A 15,298-nucleotide genomic window follows, 5' to 3' on the forward strand; every position below is an offset into this window, starting at 1 on the left:
GGGCTTGTATATGGAATTTGTTAGAAATCCGTGTTTTTGTGCTGCCCTTTATTTGACTGTACATCGTAGCACAGAGAAGATAGCTTCTGTTTGTCTGTGTCTCCCCTCTACCTGGCTGCCATTGGTCATACCATACCATACCAAGTCCAATGTGAGTAACCTGGGTTTGGAGAGCATTCTTACTAAGACCTAGCTAGCGTAATGTGAGTCAGAGTTTCTCACCCTCTATGTCCTCCAGGTTCTATCAAAGGGGGAGCTACATGTTTTTTTCACTTCCCTTTAATCCTAGAAATCCAGTAGGAATAGGACCATTTGTTTCAGGATGGCCAAACTTTTACTTTATATGATCATCATGTCTGGGCTTATCTTCCAGAAAGTTACAAATTTAAACTGTTACTTTCAAAAAGGGAAGCTGGTAGAAAAGTGACTGACGATGCAGTAATACTATAACATAAAATTACAAAACAAAACACAACACAACAAAATACAGAACTATTGATATTTATCTGCATTATTGTACTATGTAAAAAATCTGCTGTTATGTCCTGAACAAATTCAGTGCTCGATTCAGAGAACTTTAAGTGCAAGTAACAAGCTAGACATATGGTTACAGGTAAAGTAGAAATGGCAAGAAAATATATGTTTGAATGAGGCAGTTATCATTCAAGATGAATGGCTAAAAGTAATGATGAAAAGGCTAGGAACGAGTTTATTTTACATACTTCAGAAATTATATGAGAAAATAAAATGAATGTGCATGGGGCAACTTAGAAAGGCTATTTGATTGAAAGCGTGAGAACAGACAGGGGAGAAGTCAAGACATGACACTGCTGACACAGTGGCCAGGAGACACTTCAATTGCAAAATACTCTATAGGGCAGAATTATTCAGAGCTTCTGAAGGTGATCTAGGAGGTTTGAACATAATATACTGGTGCTATCCAAACAAACAAGTAGCGTTCTGATGCATCTGTATATAACTTTTCTTAAATATAATTTGCATGAGTATATAATTTGCTGTGTACAAGTGATTCATCGCAAACTAAAATGTCTTTATAGTTGACCTTATATTCCACCAAATGCTTCTATTTGATCACACTGTGCTGCTGTATACTCAGTTAATATTTTTATTATCTAAGAAGCAATGTTTTCCAAAGCAGATAATCCTGCAATCAGTATGAAAATAACAGAATTTTCAATTAATTAAAACTACTGGCATTTATCATTACATGTTTGTGTCTACCATGCCCCCGATGAAAATTCTGATACAAGTTTTGTGCTTACAAAGCATGCAGATACTGGAAACATGTCTAATACTTATCACCTTTCATTTTACAGTACAGATTATGCATTACAAAGCGTCATCAGCATTCAAATTATAATCACACTTCAGAATGCCTATTACTGGTTTCAGACACTTCCCTGTGAGCCCGTAATCTGCCTATGTAAGAATCAGAGTCTAAAATAATAAATATAAGATGTGGTGTTGCCTAGAAGCATCAGTGAACCTGGGGCAGCCTTGCTCCAGTTACACCTGACTGGGCAGAGCTTTGCGGTGTGAAACAGCACCTTTTACAAAGGTGACCTTTGAATCTGTTGGGGATAAGAACTCGCTTCTGTTCAAAATATCTTGTTCTCTTGACTCAACAGGTCTTTTGACTGAAGGATTACAGAGCCCCATTTGCTTTGAAACACTGAGCATTGTAAAATGGAAGCACTGGAACAGCACTGGTAAAACTTCCAGTGAAACATGTGGAAACTGGAGAGGGAGTAGAGGATCCTAGACTGGTCCCTGTTTAAACATGTGGCCAGGAAGGAATAGGAGAAGTATAACACATTCTCTGTTCCATTAGTAAACCAGCAAATCCAGCTCAAGGTTTATTTAATTCATCTACATTATCCTGAATTGAATAAAATTACCCTATTTTCAATACTCAGGAAGGAAGCATAATGAGATTTCTGAGTCTTTTCTTCAGCACAGAAGAGAGATTAAATATTTTTTAATTCTTTGTTTCAGCATTGAATAATGATGTTTGTCAGATATTAATATAATATACCCACATTCATCCTGTTTCCCTAATAGTATTACAATGTAATGCCTTGGGATCTCTAAGCAGTTATCAGAAGCAGGTAAACATAATTGTTGCTATTTGTCAAGTAACTGCATTTAGAAATGAATTCTCTTTTTCCTGTTCTTTCTACCTATGGTCTTTTCCAGCACGTATTTCCCTTGTGGAGAAGGTGCTTCTGGCATCAAGTGTTGGGTATAGATACTTTCCATTATCACATGCTGGGGAATACATCTGGGACCTGAGCTTAGGCAATGATGAATAGCCTATATCCCACATCCTTATCTGATTTAGGAGAGAGAGCAACCAAGAGTACCTCCTTACTGAGCTGGGTAAGGTCACTGCTGGTTCACCTGCCTAAATTGCCCCTCAGCCTTTAAAATTCATCAAAAACTGCAGATTTATCTCACAGAATGTTGCATGGAAGAAGTTTCACTTTCAGGTAATTAAGAAAGATGTATATACATCTGTCTCTATTGGGATTTTAAATTAGAATGATGCATTTGTATAAACTCCTTACAGATTTTTATTTTAATCAAATTCTTTTTCCTACCAGTTATTATCTATATTATTTTTCCTACAGGTTATATCTATATCTATGTCTGTATCTCTATCTCTATCTCTATCTTAATCTCCATCTATATCTACATCTGTATTTTTCTGCCTCATATGGACAAACAAATGGATTTGCTCTCCAAAAGCCTTTTCAGATTATTTTAAATCTTATTTCTGAGCATCCTTTAAAGAACTGTTTCTTTTTATATTGGTCAATTCACCATGTATGCTTTCATGAGACATATTGGTGGACAGGCAATTTAGTGATGGACAGAAGGGGAACACAGCTTATACAAGGACACAAAAAATTATTGTTAGTCTAACTAAAGTATTAAAATTCTAGTCAGAATGCACCAGTTTATTCTTGGTTTTCTGTTCCCAGTGTCATCTGTTTCCATGAGGTTGTAGTCCTGTAGCCACTGTGATTTGTGATTACAGTCCTGGGGCCTCTGCTGTCCGCCCGTGCTTGTGCTTCATGACACTACATTTTTATTCAAGGTTCATAGTTAGCTCACTCTACACAGAATAACTCTGTGTTAGATCACTGTTCATTAGTTAACAGTGTATTTTACACCACAGTTCCACACAGCTAAACTAAAGCTAAAACATACTTAGGCAATATTCATCTAACTGCTAGACAACTGCTAAAACTACAAAAAGCTCAAGCCTAGACAAATCCAAACAAGTCCTGAGGCCAGCCCTGTTAGATCAATGCAAAGCCTGGGGCCTTCTACTAGTGATGGCACAATCCTATTCACTGACCATAATTCTCTAATGTCCCAAAGAGAGCAGAGACCCAGTATTCCTTCTGCTTAGGTGTGTGAGAAATAAAAGCATTAAAGGTCAGTGACAGACACTCACTGTGCTGAGCTGCATGTGATATATAATATATTGCATTAAAAAATCATGGCTAATCCTTTCATAATCTTATTATTATTACAATTGATCTGTATGAAGGAAAAACGTCAATACACAAACTTCCATAGTTTGAAAAATAATATAGTACAATGTGAAATGCATTGGATCCAGACATAGTCAGAGTTTTTTCAGTCTCCTGGTCTTTCTAGCATGTATAGAAACTGAGGGAGAAATTCAAAGCCACTAAAATTTAGAACCAAGTGCACTGATTTTTAGTGTTACAATAGCAAATTCATATCTTTATACAATGTATTTTATGAGCAACCTACCAATATTTCTGATGCCTACCGTAATAATTTATCATCTGAATTCATATGGAAACAAATAAGCTGGCATATGTTATCAAACCAGATGCACAGCTGGTGAACTGACCAACACTCGTTGCTGCAGAGGAAGGGCTCAGCAATCCAGCAGGAGACAGTCTTCTGATAATCTGTTTGGGAAGCCATCAATTAAATTTTCCTAAATGTACCAATTAGTAGGTGGATGTGAACAAGGTTAACTATAGTTTTTATAGTTCTTTAAGAGTCAGGGCAAAAAAACCTTTTTCTTTTGTTGATAGCTATCCCTGTGAAAGGTAACATTTATGGAAGATTGACCTGGCTACTTTGCTTTTCTTGGTGCATACTATTTTTAGGAAGGCAGTGCATATTCTCCTTTATTGTAGTGCATTGTATTTCTTTTAAAAATATTGTTCAACTTTTGGTCTACACAAAACAACTTTCCTAAAAGAAGTTTACATTGAAGTTCAGTTCTGAGTGGGTGCTTTTTTAACTCTGATTCAGCAAATTGCCAAACCCTATCCTAACATGACTTTTATTTAGGGTATGTGGAAATTCATTATACAGAGGTTAAAATGTATATATATGAAAAAACAAAGATGAATAAATATTTAGCTGTTGTTAATACCTTACTGGAATATTACATTCCTGTTAAATAGATTATTGAAGCGGCAAATACTATAATTAGTGTCATATCTAATGAGATATGAACATGTGTTTGAACGTTGTTACGTAATACATATTTTATATACATATATATATAAAAGTTTATGGCACTTATTTCAGGAACTCTGATGTAAACTATATCCACTGTACATTTTGTGGAGGGCCTGAGGAAGACAGAAGGGAGCAAACCATGCAGGCAGGTGGAGATGCTGTACTTTGTTCTGGGGGGGCTGATACTCCTGAACTACTCCTGCAGTCAGGGGACAGCAAGTGGCAAGCTTGGCAAGCAAGAGGAGGAGCCTGGCCGAGGACTGGCTGCATCACCACCGGGATCACTTGCTTGCTTCTTACAGTCTGTTGACTCTGGAAGGATTTGGCCTGACTGCATGGCGTGAAGGTGGCTTTTAAGACAAGCCTGGTGTAAAGGGTGAGAGAAAAGACAGACCCCTGAGCACTACAAACTATGCAGTGTGCCGGGCTCCTGCAGCCAAACAAACCTGCTGGCATTTTCTGGGATTTGCAAAGTTTGCTGGCATGTGGCAACCTGTGCTAGCCATGTCCAGCAAGCAGTAGTGATAGCAGTGGGGTGGACGTTTCAAAGGTTTCCAGAGTCTGTATGGGCAATGTGTCCTCTGAAACTCTCATGGTGGAACTCAAAATATTAGAGCATGCTGAAGCTGGGCAAGTGCTTCCTCAGCACTGCTGTTTCTCAAAGCAGCTAGAGTTGAGTTAGCATATGTGGTAAACATTTATTCCTTTAGCTGTGGAAATACAGTTCTCAAAGAAGATCATCTTTTGTGTTTCTGAAGGAGTTGCTCTTTCATATTTCCGAAAGAGTTGCTACTCCAGGCTGCTAAGTGGCTGCTCCCCTCACCATCTTATTCCTCCCTTTGGACAGATCCTTCAGTTTGTGATTGTATCTTGTTTGGGAAAGAATGGAGCAAGTTAACCCACTTTTCACAAAAAAAAAAAAAAATATTTGCAGCCATCCTTCCTGCTGAGCCTGAGGGCAAGCAGAGGTACTTTTTTTGTGTGAATATTAATTAATCTTCACATCATCCAGTGATAAGTACAAAGGTCTGACATCTCTGAGAGATGGAGAGATAAAGAGGTGATATTGCTTTCCAATGGGCATGGAGAGAGTAAGAATCATTGTGGAAAGCATACACTCAGCATAGAGGGCCTTGCAACAAATAATTCTGTAGTAACAAATCTTTGTTACTTTATTTTCTGAATATAGGAACCCACTGATACAGATGTGACTGTTTCTTGCCAAAATAGTTTGAAATATAAATACTCTGTCATTTCCTCTATGCAAAAAAGAGCTACAGCTTTTAAAAGCTGCTTTGAGGTTCCCACTAAGTATGATCCCAGTTTTCATTCACACACAGACCTCCTGACCTCAAAATGCTTTGTGTTTCCACTAGAAAATAACCACATTTTCTGTTTCCATACTGACACTTTTTTTTTTTTAAATGAAGGAACTGAAAATTAAAAAATAAATGGGATAATTCTTAGATACCATCTCTTTTTGTCTGAAAGCAACAGCATTTCACCAGGGAAGGGACAGAACAAGAATTTAAACAGTTCTGGAAGATTTCAGGTTAGGAGGGGAAGCTGTCAAAGTTAATCAACTACAGATCAGTTTTTAAGAAATTCTTCCTCCACTGAAACATCAACAAAGACGACAAGCTGAGGGCAGACCTCAGTTCAATTTAGAGGAATGCTTGAGTAGCCTGACCATAACAATTTAAGCACTGAATTGTAAGTGGTATATCCAACCACTTGAGTGGAACCCAGAATTTTGAACCTGTGAATAATCTACTCTAAAAATATCCTTTGCAATAGTTCTTTTAAGGGAAATACACAGAAGTGATGCAGGAAATACAGCTGAGAGAAATGCTTTGGAATATTTTCAGACTAGTTGTTATATGCATATTCCTGAACTGCAGAGGTTGTGTAACTTAATCTCTGTGACTATGGGACAATCTGGGGACATTTTATGTAGAGCTTCAGCTGCCATATAATTTCTTGAAGGTGAAGGATAGATTGTGCTCTCAGGACAGACTGTGCTCTCAGACTTTCAGAACAGGCAGTGTGGCCTGGTCACAATAAAATGCTCTGAGAATGGTCCACGAGGTGAGACAAACAACCAGAACTGGGTGCCACCACCCAGGAAACCTTCCAGACCAGAAGGTTTTACACTGGCTCTTCCCCTGAGCCAGAGGGGAAATGCAAAAACTGATTATCTGGCTTGGTCTTCCCCTCGCTGAGGATCTGCACTATGTATTCAGCTGCCTGGCAGAAATATCTTTTGGGGTTCTTTGTACCTATGAAAAGGAAGACAAGAAACTTAGAAAGGGCTGTAGATCTGGGCCATGGCCATCAGCTGCTACTGTTTTCTTTTTAACATCATGAATGGCCTAAATACAGGAGGAAAGATTCCTGCAGAAAAATGTCCTCACTGCTAAGCACTGAGGATTAGCAGAGAACTTACTTCTTTAGTGTATATACAAAGCTATAAGAAATCAGAAGCAATTTCTGAACCATGATCTCATTCTCAGCCTGGGAAGCCAAGTGTCAGGATCAATATATTTAAGGAATCTGAAGAACCTGTTCTTTAGGAGAATGCTAACAAGAGGCCATTTTTGTCCTGATTAAAGTCTTTGTAATAGTATTATTACAAGAGCCAGCAAAAATTTTTTACAGTATAAACTGAAGTAGGATAGAGTATGATCATAAGTACCTTCCATTAGCATTTGGTAAAGAAGGTTTCCTGCCGTGCTTGCTTGGGAGCTGAAATGTTATCCCAATAAAGGTCAGCTAGACAATTTCTGAGGGTGAGAAGGTGATTCAAATAGTGCACCTAATATAGGGATGTGGAGTCTATCACAAGCCACAGCAGTGCATGAATTTCGAAAGGACTAATTGGTTAGTCGCCCATCATTCCTGGAGCATTTCATTGCAACCAAGTTACAAGTCACAAAACAAGTGAAAATAAAGCCTTTAATTAATAACTTGCACTTTTGTTCTATGAGGAAAATAGCGTGAAATATCAACTAAACTCAGTGCCAGCCCTGAACTGAATCAAAGAATATATACATTTTACAACTTCAAACTTGTATGACTGTCATTACAATTAGATAATGTTAGGCTCTGAGAAGGAAACCATTGGTTTTTAGCAAGGCCAGATCCTCCATAGTGAATAGTCAGTTTGGGGAAGAATGATGCCAGCGAAAGCTTACAGATTTAGCTCAGAAAGTTCTAAGAGTTCAACTGTTGCTTGCAGAAATCTAGTCGGGGAAGCAACGAAGAGTTATTTCAGTGTATTAAGCCTGTAGTTTTAAAACACAAAATATTTACTGCAAGCATTGCAGAGATGAAAAGAGAGAAGCTTCTCTGTAGAGTCATCTGCAAACTCTCATGTAATTCAGAAAATATTACAGTTTATTGATCATAAAATTGGCAGTCTGGAAAATAGATTATGACATTCAAACTGCATGCTAAACAAAGACCACCACAGACATTCAAAGGCAAAAACATCATTGGATTTATAACCAACTGATTATTTAAAAGCTGGGAAGAAAATGCGTTTATATTTCAGTGAGCTCACACAAATTTTCTCAGCCAAAACTCACGAAAAATAGTCAGTAAAGGAAGTGCCATAATGTGTGCTGAGAATCCTGGAAAACTCTCCTGGCAACAGGATTCATTCATTCATTTACTTCTCAAAAACCAGCTTTAGAGACATTAAATAAAGAACCTATTACAAAATCCACTGGAGCTAATAAAGTTCTTCCCACTGATGTTTTTGAGCTTCAAATTGATTGAGAGAAAGAATAAATATCTTGGGAGGTGAAAAGATGAAGACCGCTTTTGTATATCCAGCTGTACTCAGAATTTACTATTACCTCAAAACTGCTCTTTTCAATGCTTGAAGGGACTGAATACCCCTAACTTAATTTACTGGAAACAAAATGTATAGAGTAATATCGGGTTTTTTACAAGTCCAACTAGTTTCAGGGAAGATACTTGATAAAGAGGCCCTAAACTTTTAGATCTAGCCAGACAGAGAGTTCTTCACTATGGAAGAAGACGACAAATGGCAAAAGGCAGTATAGTCAGGTCTGTGATGTACCACTTGTGTGGACATGCCTGGAGAATGGCTTCATGGCTCCTGTGAACCTATATCCCTTTTTGACCACAATCAGGTGACCCAGATTAAACCCATAGGTACTTTTGATGAATAGTGTCAGATTTGATTCTGTTTTTTGTTGAAGCTGGACATGCTGTATTTGAACCTAGTTTATGAAATACAACACTACTGAGTATGAGAAGGGCACAAACTGACTACCCTGCTTCCAACTGTGATTGCTCCCAAGCACTACCACCTTCATATCTACTTTCCGGCAGAAGACCTAGTGGTAGTCATCACTCTGAAATGTTAATTTCTGCAAAACTGGCCAGACTGGAGTGTTTTAAGTGAGCCAAATGATATGTTATGGATAATGATCATTATGAATTTCGTTCCCTTTCTAGTACATGACTTTCTGAATACTGACACTGATTTTCAGAGAATGTGTTTATTTGGGCCATCTCTTCAGCTGATCTAGTCAACAGACCTCCTTGAAGTTGATGATGCTAAATTAACATACATCAGCTGAGGATCCTGGCTTAGGATTTTTTTAGATGTTACATAATACTTTTAACTCATTTTTTTATTTGGGACCACATAGGATCAATCTCTTCCAAAAAGATGTTTCTGGACTCTGTTTTACAGGTTTTTATATCCCTCTGTTTTGTTTTTTTTTTTCCCCTAGGCTTTTGAAAAAGGAAGAAAATTTTATTTTTATCCCTCGTTCCCGTGAAGAGCTTCCAGAAAACTTTCCAAAGGAAATTCCTGGGATCTGTTACTTCCTCGAAGTCAGAAGTAGTCAGAAGCCGCCAAAACCCTCCATCACATCTGCCAGAGTGAGAAAGGTTTCTTACAACATTGGCACCATGTTCCTCCGGGAGACTAGCCTATGAGGCCTGCTGCAGATCAAAGACTCATCAAAAAAGCACAAGCCCAGAACTGGGTCATGGCAGGGGAGTTGGAGTTTCTTTCTATTTCACTGCCTTGTTCTGAACAAGCAGTAAAAGCTCCATGTAATGTCAGGCAATAATCATTTTAAAAGGTGGGTGATTGCTGTCAGTAAACAAAGTGGGAATAGGGAAAAAAAAAAACCCCAAAACAAAGTACTTCCAGAGGAATTTCCTTCATAAACTTCAGTCTGGCCCCTCTATGACAAACAAAACCAAACAAAACAAAAAAACCCCAACTCTCAAATTAGAGGTTGGTTTTGTTTTGTGCAGAAAGGATGATGGTTCTCTGTAGATTTGCACCAGCTAAGCAGAATTGAGTCAGTTCTGATTATGCATTCCTACATTTAATGCGTTCTTCAGTAAGGTAATGATGTTTTTTAACTTTATGAACAAACATTTCATACATATACTGTAGACCTGTTTAACCTTCCTGGCAGGAGGAATTATAATTCAATACAAATATTGTAGGAATTTTACCTATTTTTATACATATTTCACTTTCTGGATAATTACATTCCACATACTGTAAACTGAATGAGCTTAGATAGCTTTTCAGAAGAAGCTACTGTATATTTCATACATTCTACCTATCAAACCTTATTGTTATACAAGTGGGAAGAAGTCATTTTTTGACTTTTTTTGGCAACAAAAATATCGACATTTTACAGAAAAAAACACTTTGGTAAATCTCTTTACCTGATGTTTATGCTAAAGCTTTAGATGAGCATTGTCTTGCTTATATAAAATAATGTTCAATATTTGTCCTACAGTGCTGTATGTCCAGTCCTTCCAGGACAATGCAAACAAAATGTAGAAGATCAATGTGTTGACAAACAGAAAAGTTCTGCTCAGTGAGGCTTGTTTCCCACTAAATTATCAACCAAACTGATTTTTGACAGAAGTCCTGGAGTTTTTTAAAAAATTTAATCTTGTGAAAACTTATTCTAAGGAATTCCAGCAGACACTGGAAGCTCTCTGGGTACTGGTTTTCCACATTTTTTTAATAGGACTTGTGCTCCTACTCCAGTTCGATTATTGAAAATCCTATCTGTTATTAATGATGCTTATCTGGAAATTTTCTCTATTGCTGGATTGGCTGAAAGATCCCCTGCTTTATCTAATGTAGACAGAAAAACCACTGAAAAGGGGTAGGCAATACTTTCCCAGGTTTAATGCAAATGGCAGTTCAAGATTTAGATGAGTCCATGTCAATTTTAAAAAAAAGGCCAATTCTTTGCTGTTAAAAATTAATATAGCTTTTTTGTCTTCAAGGGATCCAATTGTAACAAGATGTGGATCTGTCCCCTAATAGGCACATTTTCAGGCATTGTTTATTTCTCAGGTTTTCCTTTTCAAAAATAATGGCAGTCAGTTTTCCTTTGCAGGTGTACACTTTTTAGGGTCATACTGAAGTGGGCCGATGTTGTTCTGCTCTTGCAATTTGTTAGTTAACAGTTGTGCAGTGATTCTGAAGTGGCTTAACTTTACATGGGGCTGATCAAAGCTCACTGAAATCAAAGATAAGACTTTCAACAGCACTAGGGGAAGCTCTGCATTTCTACAATCCGGAGCAGAAATTAGAGTTTACTTATGGATTTAGTAGTCATAACTTGAGGCACATTTTGAAAATAAGTAAATAACTTTCACCACACATCCAGATTATCCAGTTAGATCTTTCTGTGGAGGGAATGACAGTGCTGTATTTCTCCCCTGTGACCAGTAGTGAGCATCGCACCACTAGCCTGTGCTGAACATGTTTCAGGCTTCCTTTCCATGAAGACTTTCTGGATGAGAAAGGACTATCTTGAACCTATACAGACTTCAGCATGTGAAGGACATCTGAAGTTATTATGTAGGGGTGTTGTTTTTCTTGTCTGAAGAGGGTAGATGCATGGGAATTATCCCAAAAACTTACTTAAATGGAAATTCCCTCGCTTTCTAGAGGAACACTGATGTTAAAGATTTCTTCCACTGATATTAGAGCATCCTTGGGATTGGAGGAGTTAATGTTTTCTCTATCTTGATAAACAGCATCTGCAGCAATACTGCCTATCTGAAAAATGACTTAACAAGAAGTGTTTGAGCTTGAGGTTGCAGAATTTCCATCCAAACTACAGATCTGAGAGTTTTCTGCGTAGGATGACAAGTTTTAGCCTATAGCCGTTAGTTTGCACATACACAGGATGTACCATGTATTTTTTTTCCTGGAAACACCAGTGAGACATGCAAGAATCATAAATGGAGCAAAGTTCATGTTTCACCACTGGAGGAGGAACATCACTTCCTAGCTAATAAAGCTGTGGTTTTGATGTCATTCCCTAGTACCCTAGAGGGAAAATTTTTCAAATAGCTATCGACAGATTGAGATTTCATTCTGACTTCACTGGCACATCCTTATTGTTCAGTAGGTGCTGATGTCAGAGCACCAATGTCTCTGGCCAAACTCTTTTTTCTCTTTTCACTGCCTGTAGTCCTTTATGAAGAGAACAAACATAGAGGTTAAGACCAAAAGCTTGTAGCTCAATAACTTGTCTCTCACAGTTGCCAATAGGAAATGTCTAGGTTAATTCTGTGGCTGATCTTGATAGATCTATGGAAACATTTTCATGAGAAATGATGGATAAATGCTAATTCTACAAGCAAATTGGAGAAGTAATCTAAAAAATTTTGTATCACCATCCTCATCCTCTCAGAGACTGTTTATTCTATAAGGAAATTTATAATTGCAGAGATCAGTGCAAAACCTGAAAATTGGTGTTGGCATCACCATGGAGACAATGACAGTGTTTGCAAATAAATAATCTAGCTCCGCAAATTAGAATAGATTTACTGTATAAGAATATACAGTCTCTGCTTTTTATAAGCTTGTGTAAAGGTAATGTGTCCAGAACTTCAGCACTGATGCTAAGTATTGTGTTAATTGTTTCAGTGTTATGACAAAGGAAGTTAATAAAAAAGTGTGGACTCTCTAGGGACATTTTTCTATCTAGGTGTGAGAAATGTGTAAAACAAATTTTCAACACTTTAACTTAGTAGTTGCATCTGTTGCCTTTAATATTAGGTTGCAAATTTATTTTGTTGGACACCTTTATGATGTGAAATTAAATTTATTATCAAGGTTGATGCCGTGAAGTCAATTAGGTGATTAGACAGACTCAACATTTCTTCAACAACACTTCCTTTTAGCAATACGCAAAACTTTCTCATTTGCTTGGTGTTGTCTTCATAAATAAAAAGGTTCTCAGAGTTTTTGTACCTTGGGATGATGAGGTGAAGAGTTTAGAGGTGCTGAAATGGATGCAGAAGTTACATACTATAGTTGGAATTTTCTTCTAGTATTTTCCTTCCTATAAAACAGATGATCTTTTGTTCCTCTGATTAAGAATTTACATGCCTGTGTTTCTTCACATAGCTGCAAGTAGCAACATCTGCTGTCTTGAGCTTCTGTACAAAACAAATCCACCCTCTCTGAAGATAGAGGGAGGAGATCTACTGCATATTGCTTGTACAAGGCAAAGGAAGGATGATGTGAGGACGCTAGCTGGCATCATCGGTCTCTTTGCAGCAAAGTTGTTCTGTGCAGCTTCCCTCTGCTCCAGGCTCAGAGGGACTAGAGACCATGGACTGACCACAGAGGCAGACGGGTGGGCAACTTCTTGTACAGAAGTCATGAGGCCTAAGTAAACAGAGGCAACAGTCATTCCCCCAGAGCACTTTTTACAGATCTTGTGTCAGATTTTTTTGTCTGCTTAAAGCTCCCTATCACACAGGCTCTTCTGTGATGCAGTGCATAGAGGTCAGGAACTCAGAGCAAGAAGGAAATAGTGATGGAAGTGGCAGAGTGGTAGATAAATTTTGTTCTACCATCACTCTGGTAATATCTGCCAATCAAAGACAAAAGCCTCTGTATGGGAGAATTGCTGCTCTGCCAGGACTCTCAAAGTATCGTTTTCTTGAAGGATCCCACAGGATATTTCTGTTTTAATTCCAAAGAACCAATAGTCATTAACTGTGGTTGTGGTTTTGGCTTCACTGCTCATTCCCACATCCAGCTGCAGATCTGAGTCTGTTTGGAAAGGCATTTTGGAGCCTGGAAACATGCCTCTGCAAACAGAAAACCAAAGCTTTTAAAACCTTGGAAATCTTGTATGGGAATTGCCTATTCCGAAGAAGAAATCCTTGTAGTTGAGTTGTTAGCATGTCCTACTGTAGTTCATGTGCGTGCATATGCCATTTCACAATGCTGACTCCTCCCGTGCTTACGGTGTTCCCTGCCAAGCCCAACAGCAGTATCAGGTGTGTGACCAACTTTTCTCTGTTTCCCATTAACATCCCTCTTTAATTTTTTTCTGTATAAACCAAGCAGTGCAGAACCATCACATATTGCATGCATTTAAAATTATCATAGCACTGCACTGAGGCTTAAACTCTGCTAACCAATTTCACATTGTATATTTCTTCCTCTGAATAGATCCTTATCCCAGATGACTTAAAAATTAAGAAAAAAAAATACCACCCAAAACTGCTGTGTTGAATTAAAAATGGTATGAAACCTGCATCAGTTGTTGGGGCAGGTTTAACTGCTGGACAGCTTTCAGATTCTTCAGCTGCCACAAGCTGTCACACTTGCATGCTTCATGTAAACTGTCCTGCCAAGAAGTCTGTAATCCAACAGCAGCATTGGAAATTTACGGCATTTTCTGGATTTTCCTCTTCCAGTCTCAGGCCACTACCTCAGCTCTACTGAGTGCTCAGAGCTCACTGAGGTGAGCTAATTCCCTATCCTAATGCAGTCTCAGAGCTTCTGCCTTTCATTTTGGGTTCTGGTGATCTTTTGCAAAATTATACATGTGAAATATTGGAAATAGCAACATGCTTGAATTAGCAACAAAACAAAAAGCATAAAAAAGCTTGTGAAATTCAGAAACAGTTGGTTCCTTCCTTGAAGGTAATACATTATTCATAGCACTTTACTGGGATTGAGGGTGCATCCACAGTAGAGGCTGTGGATGAATTGAAGATGCTGAGTGTGCAGGAGACTCGACAGGCAGGAGTTGATCAGCTCCTGCTACTGTTCATAATTTCATCACCTTGCATGCTATTTCCTGCTCTCGGTCAGGCTTCTGCTTTTCAGAAGACCTCCACTTTCCTTCCTTTAGCATCCTGTATGTGTAATTCCTATTATTGTTCTCATTAGCATCTGTTGTTGACATGGCTGCTTATATCTAAACAATAACTGTGATTAAAGGGCTGATCTTACTCTTTGCAGCAAAGACAAAACTGCTACGGTGACACAGCAGGCACTCACATCCTTAGAGAGGGAGATGACTGCAGTGCAAGTTGTCACTGGTGCATTTGGGTAAAGTCAGTACATTAACAGTCCATGGCACGTTTTTAGCTTTCCCAAGCACTAAATTTATCCATGCAGCTAGGAGCTACTCCTTAACAATGTTATTAATTTGCAATGCATGAGCAGCCTTACAACAAAAATCTGTAAACTGTTTAACCTCATATACATGATTGATCTTTCATGGCTTGGCTATTAATCATGCGTGAAAGCAAGTAGAACAGTGAAACAGGGGAATGTAACGTAGGCAACAGATCATTCACCTCTGCAGATGCTGACTTGTTCCTGTGGCTTAGAAACGTTGATCTCCAGTTATCCATGGTCCAGGTTGTTATCACTATGTCACTATAGCAACAAAATGGCCTCTGAAAAACAGCA

General features: G+C 38.2%; 1 protein-coding gene across 1 annotated transcript in view; it reads left to right on the forward strand.

Annotated features, from left to right (window-relative positions):
• GUCY1A2 (guanylate cyclase 1, soluble, alpha 2) overlaps window positions 1-10,222 on the forward strand; it is a 147,337-nt gene extending 137,115 nt beyond the window's left edge. Inside the window, exon 8 of the mRNA XM_010562129.1 lies at window positions 9,309-10,222. Coding sequence (XP_010560431.1) covers window positions 9,309-9,516 — 208 coding nt within the window. The 3' untranslated portion in view covers window positions 9,517-10,222. The remainder of the gene's footprint in view (window positions 1-9,308) is intronic.
• Window positions 10,223-15,298: the final 5,076 nt, after the last annotated feature.

Source organism: Haliaeetus leucocephalus, unplaced genomic scaffold, assembly GCF_000737465.1.
Source record: "Haliaeetus leucocephalus isolate CR32 unplaced genomic scaffold, Haliaeetus_leucocephalus-4.0 Scaffold155, whole genome shotgun sequence".
NCBI classification, from domain to species: domain Eukaryota; kingdom Metazoa; phylum Chordata; class Aves; order Accipitriformes; family Accipitridae; genus Haliaeetus; species Haliaeetus leucocephalus.